A 14,005-nucleotide genomic window follows, 5' to 3' on the forward strand; every position below is an offset into this window, starting at 1 on the left:
ACACCAAAGAATTCTCCAGCCCTTTTATTTCACCCATGACTCCCAAGGTTGAGCTGTCAATGCCCCCGCCACCCAACACCACCAAACAAGTGAAACACCCTACAAACATCCCCTATGCCTTTAAAATACACATGGGGCAACACAATTTTCCACTAGAAAGTGGATATTTAATGGAAAAAAATGAGGTAGCCTTTGCTGTCCTCTTCAGTAGTAATTACATTCCTTGCCCTTTTGGGTGTTGAGCATTAGGCTACATGCACAACACACATCTGGTGACAAAGGAGCAAACACCAGTGCTACATGGTTCTCAGGAAATAATTCTGATGCAGTGGGAAGAAAGATTGTTTAAAAGGAAATAATTTAATTGGAAGCATGCATTAAATGTAGCAAGGTCTTGGATTCTGAAGTACAAATCTCAGAGATGTGCTTTGCCATTTATTTCTAGGCCTACAGAAGAAAAAATGTACTGCCTGTAGATATTTTCTATGTGCCATATTGAGATCATTTATCTATTTATTATATTTACTTTCAAGGAAAAGGTAGGATCAAGAGGAAAAGAAGTAACTGCAAAACGGGATTGACAGGGAAGATTTGAGAACAATTTAAAAATACTTCATTTGAATCCTAATAATCTGATGTAATCCTAATATCATCCCAAGCACTCCACACAAATCAGGTACTGGCAGGATGAATAATCTAAATGGGGTTTTGGTTAGTTGGGTTTGGTTTAGTTTCAGATTTAACATTACTAGGTTTTAAAGGAGCTCTGTAGTGTGAACAAAATAGTTTACATTTACAGATTCATAACAGCAGAAAAAAGAGACAGTAGGCACTAATTGTGCATTAACTGTGAAAATTATTTTCACTGTTATGTGTGATTTTACATAAATCTATTCACAAAATAAACTTGAAAAAATGTAAACATTCTTACGCCACGTATTCCTGCTCATCTTCTGCTTGAAAGTGGTAAGTTCTGTTATCTGAAAGAAAGAAATAAATCTTTTCAGGTGGCATATGAAAAAAGTCAATCTGTCTACATACTTGGTATAAAACCTATTTGGCAGCTAAAGCCTTCAAGAGCAATTTCTCTTAAAATGCATCATTAATCCTTTATTCATAGCTATGGATAATAATTCCAAAAAAAAAAAAAAAAAAAAGGAAGATGAAACTGTAAATTTTGATTATGTATTTTAAAAGTCTTAAGTTTTGAAAGAATAAAGAAAAATAAACACATGGATCACATTTCAGAAGCCAAAAACTGAAATATAATTAGGAGAAGAGGGCAAAATTAATTTGTTCTTTTTATATAGTTTTTCCCTGCAGTTTAGCCAAGGAAATTGTTTTACTAACCAACAGATGAAGACATGAAGTGGCTATTATCTCCCACAATCAAATGTTTCCTAGACTGTCCTTTTCAATGTAGAATGTTGGAACTGTTACTTGGTTAATACTCTATATGTGAAGTCTGAAAACATTAAGTTGACTCATCAAAAGAGTTTTTAAAACCAGACTGGATACAAACACCTGCTGTACAAGACCAAAATAGGAAATAGGGGAACCACAGGAGCTTTAATGCTGAGAAGAAAAGGCACTACCAATTTTCAGACGAAGAGAAATATATTTTAATGTAGGATAAGAGAGAGAGAAATTTGGTCTCTTTGTCTTCCTCGTTCCCTCAAATAGCACTCAAAAAGCAGAACAATGACTGAAAAACAGGATAAAGCCAAAGGTCTTTCCCCTTTCCTGATGGATACAGATAACACATGTTTCACAAAGCTGTTAAACATCTCTGAGCTTAGGGAGCAGCACATATGCTGCATTTCATGGCTTGTCACAAACAAACAATATTTATGTCACATCATCCATTTGCTCATCATCAGAAATAGAGGCTCTGAACAGTCATGAGACACTCTGTGTGTCTGGATACAGACCTGAACTTTGAGTTCTAGCCTTGTGTTCTACACAAAGCATCTTGCAATGACATTTTCAGAAACCCCAATAACACAAGATAGTACTAAAGCTGCTACATACGTGATATCAGATCAAAGGACTTCTTATCTTCAGCATTTGGCTTCACCTGGCAGGTCAATAAATTCAGTTTAGCTGGTTGCCTGTTGGACTAAAAAGAAAATTTATTTTATTTTAAAAATGTATTGATTTAGGATTATTTTCCCTTTCTGGAGGGTGGGCACGTATGATATTACATAAAGCTTGGACATGCACACATATCCACCCTCAAAAAGCTGGACACCAGCATCACCTGGTCTGATTTGGTCTCTCAAAAGGGACACATTCCTAAATCTAAACAAAATTAAAATCTTCATGGTCTCACTTTATCTGAAAGGGATGAAAAGAAAGCCCTTAAATTTACAATATGCTAATATTAATAGTTTTTAATTGCATTTCTTCAACAAGGGCAAAATTATAATGCAATTTTTCATTACAGAATATCCAAGTTCCAAGTTTCCTCCCATTTTAAATAAATCAAAGTTATAATCCTAAAACTTTAAAATGGAAGTGGAAAGCCTTGTCTGATCTGGAGTGTCAGAACTCAGGATAAATACCAATATCAATATTCTGTGGTGTAATTAAGTCACTTAAGACATGATAATTAAATGTCTCTGAGGAATTTGGGGTTTATACAGGTAGTAAGCTTTAGAAATTGAGAGCTGTCAGTTGAGGGCTGTCAGTGGAATTTGGGGCAAAGGTGGAAAAGTGGTGAGGAAATGGGACAATCTCCTTTAACAAGAGCAACTCCTGTGCTTGTTTCCAACAGGTTCATGTCACATTCCCACAAGGCAGTTTTAGCACTGCCTTCCCCTTGATCTCCTTGGTGCTACCTCATGACTGAGCATTCCTAGGAAAATTCTCCAGATATGTGCCTGATCCCAAGAACTCAGCATGAACAAAAATTCCTAGCATTCCAAACTTTTAATTGAAAGCACTCAAAACACTTAACACATTCACTCATCTGTCAGACTCTAACCTAACATCAAATACTTGCCAAGTTCCCAAATTATGTGGCTCACATATATACCATGACAATCCTTAAAGCAAATCCATCTGAAGTATTAATTGAGAAGTCTGTTCAATACATTTACCATTTTCTCATTCAACTACTGATAAATTCATTTCATAAGCTACAGTTTCACAAAACTTCAACAGTCAGAAGCTGAAGTAACATCCTTTTTGCAATAGCATATTAGCAACTCAGATTCACCAGGAAAGGATAATGCTATTTATTGTTTTCATATAGAGGTATAAAAATAACTTACCGTTGCATGTGAGATGGTAAGAATTCCATTTTTAACAGTGCACTTCCTTCTTTGCCATACTTTCCTTAACCTACATAAGAATATCATATCAATTTTAGTAAGCAGATGTGACTTCAAAACATGTAAATATCATTATCATTTTGGGACAATTAGCTTTAAAAAACAAAGAGATGCAGTCAAAATTTTACTAAATGCTTCATAAAAGAAACTTGGAGATCTGTGACAAATCTTAATCATCTTTTAGAGAGTTATAAAGACAATAGCTTTCTTTTAACTATGACTACTTTTTATGCTTGCTTGTCATGCTTTTGATATTTGCTACATTAAAATCAGTTCTGTTTTCAGGCTTGAACTTTGGAACTCACAAGAACCTGTGGCAGGTGCATTAGGAGAATATACCTGAAGCACCCACAGTAGAAAGCTGTTAAAATTAAAGCCTGAACATAGCAGAAGATTTCACTATTATTAACCAGAACATACCCATCACTCTTCTTTAAAAGATAACCTTTCTTCTCACTGCCATATTCCTTATTTCCCTGAAGCTGATGCATACTGTACCCTCCTTGCCTGCTCTGTGAATCCTAGAAAAGGGAAACACAACATTAACATTCTCCTGATGTGCACAGTAAACTTTCTTAACCTTTACGTCTATTTTACTTTTTCTTCTCTACAACATCACAAATAGATAAAGATTAAAAAAGGATAACTCCTACTGTATGTTTTACATTGACAGGAGAGCTTGATTTTACACCATGTGATCTTGAACTAGATGCATGTTCAAGATTTAATACATACATTAGGCCTTTGATGCAAATATGCATCTCAAAACAAAAGACTTTTAGCATACAGGTATTTAATATTGCACAACCTCATAAGCAAAAGATGAAATTTCAAAAAGAAAACAACAGAATATAGCATGCATCTATATATAGAAATACATATATAAAGAAAGACAAATGATAATTTTTTCTTCAAATAAAATATATTTATAATTCATGAGTTTTAGTGAATGAAGTCAGCTGAAATAACTTTTGGCCTGATCTAGTGAAACAATTAAGAGAAATGGATTAACTTGTTACAAGCACATCAGAAAAAAAATCCCCCAAATTCATTAAAACATTGACTTACTCTCCTAGACTTCGATCACGAAAGGCAAAAGCAATAAAGGAAAGAGAAAGCAAATAATTTGAAACAAGAATTATTATTCATTTAAAAAAACATGATCCCTGAACACAAATTTTATAGCCCCCATTGTTAAAACAGCGTTTCCCCTTTCTAAAGACACTAAGAGAGAGAAGGCAAGAACTATTTTAGGCATACAGGTGTTTTGTCTCATCCATTAACAAAATTCCAGGAAACCTGCCATATATGACATCGGCTTCACAAAAACAACTCAGAGGACTGCAGGATCCAAGTTTAATACATCTTCCAATCTTTGTAATCTTTAAATTGACTAAAAGGATAGTTATATTGTATCCTCCACAACAGGAGCTAATTCTGAATTTCCATTGAGAAAGATCAGGCCCAAAGTTAACATTGAATTCTTGCAAGTGTATGTAAAAAGCTATATTTAAGGGCACATCAATTTGTTTTTGAATATAACTGTGAAACAATAACCTGCAAAACATCTGACAACATCCCACCAAAAAAAAAAAAAATTGAAAAGAATGGGAAGTTCAATTATTTCCTTCTCAATAACCTTTCCTCTCTACAGCAGAGTTTCTTACTACCACAACCAATATATATTGAAGATTACTCCCTGTTGGTTTATCCAGAGCACTTACAATTGACTTTCATTTTGTAACAATTTGCCACAGAGTTTAGAGAAGTGCTTTGGTAAAACTGGCAGCAGTGGCTGGAAGCAGCACAGAGGCTCCTGCAAGCTGGGTGCTGCCAGCAGTGCTCACACTACCACAATCCATCACAGCTTGTTTGTTAAAAGCAAACTTCAAATCCCCATGGGAATTAGGGAATTAATCCTGCTGGTATTAGCATAGGAAAGAACATAATGAGATGTAGTTCTTGTTGCAAGTAGCATATAAGATAGAGATTTAGGGAAATAAATCAAAAAGTAAAGAAATAATTGATGAAACAGACACAAAACATGATTCCAAAAATTAGCTATATTCAACTTAATGCTGTTAAGTTACCTTTGCAGCAATAATTAATAGACAAAAAGAGGGATCAGAAGTCTGTATTAAAGGCTCAGTTTCTTTTAAAATTGAATCTTCTTAGGATATGAGCATTTTGCAGCATACAAGATCAGATGCTTTACACAATTAAAAGTACACTAGTATTCACTAAATACTTTTTCCAAAAGCCATAAACCAAATAATTTTCCAAGATATGATAGTTCTTGCCTAGGTAACAGAAGGTAACAAGGTAACAGAATCTGCCCCAGCTTGACATGAGGACAGCACAAGAGGGGCCACAAGAGACACTGCCTGTGACAGGGCCAATGTCAATGGCAATTCCTGCAGTGCAGCTGCAGCACTGGCACTGCTGCCTAGCCTAGGATTCAAACATGCTCCAGATGTGCTTCTCCAGGAGCCAGGTAATTGCAGTGATTGCAGTAATACCTTTTTCACTGATGAAAGGAGAGGTATGCCACAAAAATGTGCAAGGTCATTACAGATCCCCATAGCGTTAAATAAACATCTTGAACAAGTGCAACAGTGGAACAGAAGCTGCATTAGGAGGCCTCAAAAACATCAGGACGTCTCACTTCTCTCACAGCAGCTCTCAAGAGGTTAAAGGTGGCAGAATTTCCAATTTGAACAGGAATCCCTAGTTTCAATTTCCTTCTCTCCATCAAAAAAACTGTTTACTATCAACAACTAGGGCCTCAATTTTGTTATTTCAAACTGCTTCCCTGCCAAAGCAATGTTTGGTAAGAATACAGCTGATTTTTTACAAATCCACCAGAGAAAATCTCATTCATTGAATGCTCTTCAATAATTCCATTAATCCATCAATTTTCCATCAATGAGACTATAGTGCACTAATATAAGTGGGGAAATGCATACTGAATCATAATCCACCAGGCCATCTGTCACAATAATAAAGCCCAGCTTTATGCACTTAAAGATTTGCATACCCACAGTGATGGAGGCAGACTGGGGAAAACTCAGGCCACATCAGGCTTTGCTGCCTCTCAACCAAGGAGTAATGAATGCTGATCTGCTGCTTCAGGAGTAAACACTAAATAACTAAGTAACACATTATTTTACCAAGCTCCTCAATTTCTGCCAGCATCATTACCCTCTGACTCAGGTCATGTAGCAGAATCTCATGACAAGGTCCTCATGTTGATTTTGAGACAGAAACTTTAACATCAATGTGATCAAGTGGTTATTTTACCAAAAAAAGCAGATTCTTTCATTACAGCATTTCTCTACCTCTCTCCTGTGATTTGCCTGGATATCTGAGAATCACAATACTGCTCCATTTTCTTCTAAGACACAACTTCAAGTCTCTTCAAAACAAAGACTTTATTTTTTACATTTATAACTTTATATACATATATTATACAGTTATACACACACAGAGTTTTTCAAGATTCCTAGAATTTGTCCAGATTGTAATTACAATCAGAACAGTTGCACAGTTTATTTTGGTGATGTCTGTGAAGCTTCTTTATTTCAAAATGTATTCAAGTTTCAAAATTTGACTTCACATTTAAATTTGACTTTACTTATGTATTTTAGATGAGGTGTTTTTTACTATATACATTTTTTTACTGCACATCCAGGAAATAGGTAACCAAAAATCCAAACATTATATTTCACTTGTTACTTTGCCTCATAATAATCTATGAGCAATTTTGAAACTTGACTTGTGTGGACTGTACCATAAGCATCTATGAATCCACAATACATTGCTGAAGAACATCCACCCATTTCTCCTACTTTATTTCCAAGAACTGGCTGATTGTCAAGAAGCATGAACTCAAAAACACATGCAGCATCCAGGAGAGGAGATGTTTTCCTTTGCTTTCCAAATAATCAGCTTTTGGAAGAAAAGATACATGAGAGGAGAGCAAGTCTTGCTGCTCTGTGTGTTGGGAATCAATTCCTGATGAAGAATGAGCAGGAATTATGTTCAGAGTGATTTAGATAATAGGGAGATGACAAATGTAATGCTCTGTAAGTGTTATGGAAGAAATCCGGAAAATCCATGCACACATTGAAGATGGAAGGGAAAAAAACCCAACAAACTTAGAATCAGGAAAGACTGTAAAGTATAAGCTAAGGGAAAACTGAGCACTAGAAAAAGCTGACAGCTTTCACAGTAAATTGGGATCTAGTCAAAGGTGCTCTGTGGTACTCCTGTCAGCATTTGTGCCACAAAAGAAATTCTAAAAAACATGTAGAGTGCATTGTAAGGCTGTGTTGTCCTTCAGAATGGTGGGATTAGAGGTGCAGGAAGAGGAACAGCCTGCTGGCCAAGGTTTGTCTGCTGTATGATGTGCACCTGTGTTATGTAAGCATATGTAAGCAAACATTCAAAAGAATAAAAACAAACCACCACTGCAAGGAATTACTTGTCCTTTATTCCTTATTAACTGGGATTCCACATGAGCTAATTTACTAACTTCAAGCCACACATCTACACACAGTGGCCATGATCACAATGAGCTATCTGTAGAATTATGTGACAGTCCACAAAAATATTTACACCTATTACTTCTCCTGTTTTTCAAAAACTTCAAAAGAATTCCAGGAAATTAAAGATAGATCTTTTTAGCTTCACAGCACAGAAGGAAGATTAATGAAAACTACTTTGAAGAATACATTTATTATTACATATACTGGAAAATCAGGGCAGCTTTTGAACAGAGAGGTTATGTACAAAAATTTCCTGGAAGAATCAGCAAGTAAATGATGACTGATGCAGTGAACCTGGACTTTCAATGGGCACTTATTCTTCCTTATGAAAGGGAAAGAAATACATTGCCACAGGACAGGAGGAAAAGTCCTGAGGTGATATAACAGGTTAAAAGCATGACACAGCCAAATGAGTTTCACAGAAAGCTGTGCCAGCACAGTTTGTCTTGTATTGTTTGTCTTACACAAACAATATGGAAAAGGGTGAACAGTAAACTATCAAATTTTGTTAGATGTTATTAAATTATCCAGGATACCAAAGAAAGGCTCACTGAAGGATTTCTCAGGAACTCAACAATAGTGAGTAGCTTGACAACAAATGACAGGTGAAGATCAGCATAAAAAAATGCCAAGTGATGCAGAGGGGAAGAATAAGATACTGTGAGCTCACCATGAAGATTCAGAAACAGGATGATATGGTTATAGCTTTACAGATAATCAAAATCACACACCTCCTCTGGCCAAAAAAGCAAGTCAATGTAAGGTTTTATATGGAAAAAAAAAAAAAGAACAAAAAGGTATCTAGCAAGGATATAATAAATTCACACACGCACTCAGATCCTGAATAGGGTAAGCAGATCAAAAAATTCAAAACAAATAAAAGCAGAAAGACTTTTCCACACAACATGCAGCCATGGTGGGAAAGGCTCAGCTGTAACATAAGCTAATGATTTACACTTCTTCAAAAAGCAACTGCACAAATTCAAAGACTTGCAAGCTAGCCAAGCTACTAATGGGAGGGTATTCTGGGGAAGTATCAGTGTTTAGTGCCCTGCATTTTACTCTCAACATCTACAATAAACTGGCATCAGAAACTTGGCTGACTCAGTGACCAGGGTGTAAATTATGTTTTTATGTATATATGATATTAGCAATACTGTTGATCACATATTTGGATGATCATATATATTTAGAAGAATGGCACCTGCCTAATGTTATGTTATAATTCATATTTCATAACAGATATCTGGTAAATATGAATGTCTTATACACCAACAACAAAACTGAACAGAGGGTAAGCAAATTTTTCCTGAAGGAAAGCTACACTGACCCTCCCAACAATCCCTGTCACCATGGGCTATTCAGTATTTCTCTCAGGGATGATGATTTTGGAAAGTCAGAGTATTATCTCAGGTAAAAGTTGTGATGTGTGTTATTATGTTCTCTCCTAGTTCAAGAAGTATTTCAGAATATCTGCAATGGACACCACATGTGCTTCCCTCCACTTCTGCAGTGCATACCAGACACCAGGGCATTTGATGATGAATTTTACTTTTAACTGCCCTGTCTCAGTCCCTTCTGTCTGAATAGCAAACAAATTTTCTTTCTTCCTATATACTATTAGCAAAAGGAGTTTGGAGAGGAGAACAACAGCCCAAAACCCATGTGAGTTAGCAGCTGAACTCCAAAGTGCAAACCACAGCTAAAGGCAAACCTCTGGTTCTCATTCTGCCTTGGGATCACCTGGGTCAGGAAAACCCTGAACACAAACTGGCTGGAGGACAGCAGAACACAAGATGGAAGTGTGCATCCCTTCTCTTCATTTTTTTCCCTGAACAATCATTCCTTATCTTTGTCAAGGACAGGATGCTGGGGTAGATGAAGCATTTATCTGACCCATTACAACTCTTCTTATAGTACATCAAGAAAGTACATAAAAAAGAGAATAATTTCTCTTTGTACATAAAATAGAAACAGAAAATGAATGTAAAAAAATTGTTTGTTGATATGTAGTTGAACATTGTAAATATTAGTTTTGCATGATGTTGAAAATCCAACTCTTTTGAACCAATAACTACAAAAATTTAACAAGAACTAAACCAATTTCTGAATATAAAACTCACAAATTTACATTATCTCCAAGAATAACATGTCTAAATTATTTACCTCCTTCTGATCAAGCTGCAGAGAAGATTTTATCAAATCTCTAAGAGCTGTAAGTTGCTTCTTTTCTTCATCTTGTGTCTGCTTTATCTACATAAAGAGATTGCCATTATATGCTTGCTGGATGCAACTTTAATTTTAATGTTTTATGCATTTTAATATACCATTTCAGATGCTCAACTATTTTGTATTTTTGTAATAGTTGAGTTTATTTTCATGTACCAGTCCATTCTTATATCTTCACCTTCTATGCATTTACTGCTTGAAAAGCAAAATTAAAATGAATGTATAACTTGGCATGCACTGTTTATTCTGTTATATTGTCATGGCTTACTATAGCTAATGCAACTAAATTATCCTCTGAAATATTAGAATAACTCAAATACATTTGACAAATTACTTATGGAATGAAAATGCAGTTTAATTTAGCAACAAATTACAATAGCAAATGGGATTACTGTAATTCTGATTATGGAATACAAAAACACTTGGATGACAAGTGATCTATGATTCCATGTTATTACTTTGCTTCAATAAACATCACAATTAATTCATTTATAAAACCCTGGTGCTATCATTAAGTAGTTTGGTTTTAAAAAGTGAAAATGGTACTAAAATTAATGTTAATAATATAAGCTGATTCCAATATTCATACTTAAAAGTAGTTTTATATTAATATATGATTGAATTAACAGTATGATGAAAATTACTTCTCCTAATAGCTCTAAAAATTGCATATGAAGTGTAACAGTCAAGAAGTCTTTTCTTCATCTAGCTATGTTCAGTTTCAAGTAACACACTTTTCATTTATAAGATGTAAATTCAATATACATCCTCGTAATTCTATTTAAAATGTACTTATATAAACACAATATTTTCATTTTCAGATATAAAGTTACTTGTAAGTAAACTTACATTATATAAGTCAGCAGCCAACTTTTCAATATATTGTTTAAGTTTATCAGCTGTTTTCAAGCCATCTTGGAAGAAACTGGAATGAAAAATACCTTGGATTTATCAGGAATGTATGGAGTTCACAACACAAAGTAGATTGTCTCGTGTAGCAAAATAGCAAAACCAATAAAACATATCCAGCTTTTTCCATGTTCAAAATTGAACAAAATAATTTAAAAAGTTAAAACCCCAACAAAAAACCCCTTCCTAGTAGTTTAGAGTATCTTTCAAAAGTGGAGATACACCATTGTGACTTTAACAAGTATCAAATTAGAGAGACTATAGCCAATGTGTTTCTCCTACAGTAACTTCTAAAATTTTTTTTCTGTATTTAACTCAAGCTCCTGTGTGTCTGCCTTTGTGGTTCTAATGATGACAAGGTTGTATCTCACCAGTTTCACCTCAAGGAAATCCAAAGAAATTACTGGCTTTCACAGTGGTTTTTAAATTTACACGAAGACTGAAAACAATTAATTAGAATAAACAAGATATTTATAAAAATGCATTCTAGATCTATGCCTCAGGAAATAAAATATTTTTTGCATGCAACATGCAAAGTTTTCCTTCACCCTGTTTCTCCATCACTCCCCTTCCCCACAAACTCATTCACACATTCTCTTCTGGAAGTCTACAGCCTCAGAAGAGGAAGATTCAGACACCTGGCACATCACAGTCATGAAAAAAGCTCTGATATATTCAAACAAAGGGAAACAAAACCTTGTGCAAAAAAGAAATTTGCAACTAAAGCTTAAAGCATTGCAGCACTTACTTGCATTGTGCATGGTAATATTTAATAAGGTTCTGCAGAAGGTCCACACCCTTTTTTGTCTTGATTTCATTAACCTTAATAAGATACTGCATAGAAAATGGACATGTTGACAATCATGTATCACGAACTCAAACAGTTTTCAAACAATAAAACATCATTTGCTCAATGAATTAAACTCTGTGTTTAATTTGGGTGCTGCGCCATAAAACGCCAGTCCACCACTGCTAAACTAAACTTAAAACAGGTAACAATTTATCTGGCTACTCTATAAAATTTAAGCACCCCAAAACATAAAGTAAACTCAAGAAAAAAGTTTCATCCTTTAGAATTATCTAAAGATTTCTATTTTTTAATGCTACTGTAGTCATTACTGAAATATTCTGATACTGCAAACACTGTGTTCTCCACTAAAATGTAATAAAAAGAACTATTAATATAAAAAATAGTACCACTAACATTTATCACTTTATTAGAAATTTTTGAAGGCTTCAGAAAGCATATTGGAAGAAAAATATCAAAATATTGCTAAACCAAAAACCTGATAAGAAATACTTCCACAGTGTATTTTCAGCCCATGAACCTCTCCACAATAATCTAAAAACAAGGAAAAGGAATAAAAACAAAAAGAAGCCCAGTTTTGTACAAGAGCTGCTAAAATAATTATCTTTATGTTGCTGTACGGCGTCACATTAAAATAAATTCCTCCCTCCACCCCCATTAAGTGACAAAAGATTTCACCATCTTCAAGAAAGACTCCCAAAGTCTGTTAACAATAAGTTGCGGTGTTGCACTTGAAAACTGAGCTTTGTTTCTTACTTCACACATCTGCAGCTGGAAGAGCCTCCTCTCCTTCTCCATCTCCTCGGCTATCTCTGCCCCCGTTATCTCCGTTCTTATCATCCCGTGCTGCTTCGCATGTTCTCTCTTCTCCTTCTCAATCTTGGTACTGAAATTTCAATTAGAAAACATTTTAGAGAATCCCTTCTGCTGAAATGTGCTCTGGCATTATTTAGGGAAAAAGTAAATAATTAAGAAGTATCAAAGACATTCTGAAGATTAGCTCCTCTACCAAATCCTGTATATTTTTAATCTCCAGAAGCTATCGAGCCATGAAACTGCCCTTCCTACAACTGTATTCTCTAGATTCTGTGTTACTTGAGGAAAAAAATAAATAATTATATCTTTAAGATAATACTGCTAATAATAATTCATTTAAAAAATCCCAACACCACAAAAAACAAAGCCAAGTGGGAGACAAATACTTACAATTTGGTTTCATAATCTTTCCAGGCTTTGTCAAAAGGCTTTTTGAGGTCCTTAGGAAACAGAAAATTGTCTTAGAACATTTTTTAACGTTTTCTTTGTAGTTATCAAGTAATAAATAGCAACAAAAATACTGTTTTCTTCAAAACTTTTCAGAAAGCAGTTGAAAAAATATTGGTCTTGAATCTTGTAAAGTATTGTTTTCCTGAGCACACTAAAACAGCAATTTACAATTAAATTGTCGTGATTTCATTGCAGTCATTCCAATTTTGATCTTTGCACTAAATAGAAATGGTTAATAAATGCCAAAATTATATTCACTCATATATATATTTCACTCATAAGAAATACTGTCATGAGTGAAAGGAAAACAGTCACTACACAGATGAACATGAAACAAAAATTTAGTTTGCAACACTTACCCCTTTAACACCTTTTAAGTCTCCTTTTAAGAGAGAATCCAAAGTGAAAATAACATTGTGGCTTAAACCCTGGAGCTAAAAACAAAAACATTGTATTCAGAAAGATTTATTATGATCTTATCAAACTACTGTCAACAATTCTTTGAACTTCACTTATCAAGCTGCAATCACCTCACATTTCTAAATTCATAGTAAATTCAAGTATGGGAAGAATTAATAAACATTTACTTGCATGAGCCATGGAAACATTATAATTAACATTTACTTAAACAAGGTGACATAAATCTGGAATTTTACAAATAGTATGTAAGCAAAGTTCTGAAAGCACTTCAAGGCAATATTCATCCTCTTGAAGCAAAAGAAAGATTTGGGTACAAATTTGGCTACAGCCTCCTGAGTAAGAAGGACCTGCTGTGCCACAGGCTGGGAACACACAAAGCACATGGTAATTCAACCATGAACAGAAGGAGCAAACAGGGGCACCAGGTCTCTGAATATTCCCCCCTTTTTGGGAACACTGTTCCTTTCCTTGCCCATTGTGTATATCTGAGA

General features: G+C 34.7%; 1 protein-coding gene across 4 annotated transcripts in view; it reads right to left on the reverse strand.

Moving 5' to 3' along the window:
• Window positions 1–14,005, reverse strand: part of ASAP1 (ArfGAP with SH3 domain, ankyrin repeat and PH domain 1) — a 123,761-nt gene that overhangs the window by 42,123 nt on the left and 67,633 nt on the right. For all 4 annotated transcript variants that reach the window (XM_064706692.1, XM_064706694.1, XM_064706695.1 and 1 more), the window contains exons 5-14: window positions 13,454–13,528; window positions 13,035–13,084; window positions 12,585–12,714; window positions 11,769–11,854; window positions 10,961–11,036; window positions 10,049–10,135; window positions 3,756–3,856; window positions 3,276–3,345; window positions 2,032–2,119; window positions 932–980 (exon numbers count right to left, since the gene is read on the reverse strand). In XM_064706692.1, the coding sequence (XP_064562762.1) occupies window positions 932–980; window positions 2,032–2,119; window positions 3,276–3,345; window positions 3,756–3,856; window positions 10,049–10,135; window positions 10,961–11,036; window positions 11,769–11,854; window positions 12,585–12,714; window positions 13,035–13,084; window positions 13,454–13,528 (812 nt within the window). The remainder of the gene's footprint in view (window positions 1–931; window positions 981–2,031; window positions 2,120–3,275; window positions 3,346–3,755; window positions 3,857–10,048; window positions 10,136–10,960; window positions 11,037–11,768; window positions 11,855–12,584; window positions 12,715–13,034; window positions 13,085–13,453; window positions 13,529–14,005) is intronic.

This window comes from Zonotrichia leucophrys, chromosome 2 (assembly GCF_028769735.1).
Source record: "Zonotrichia leucophrys gambelii isolate GWCS_2022_RI chromosome 2, RI_Zleu_2.0, whole genome shotgun sequence".
Classification (NCBI taxonomy): Eukaryota; Metazoa; Chordata; class Aves; order Passeriformes; family Passerellidae; genus Zonotrichia; species Zonotrichia leucophrys.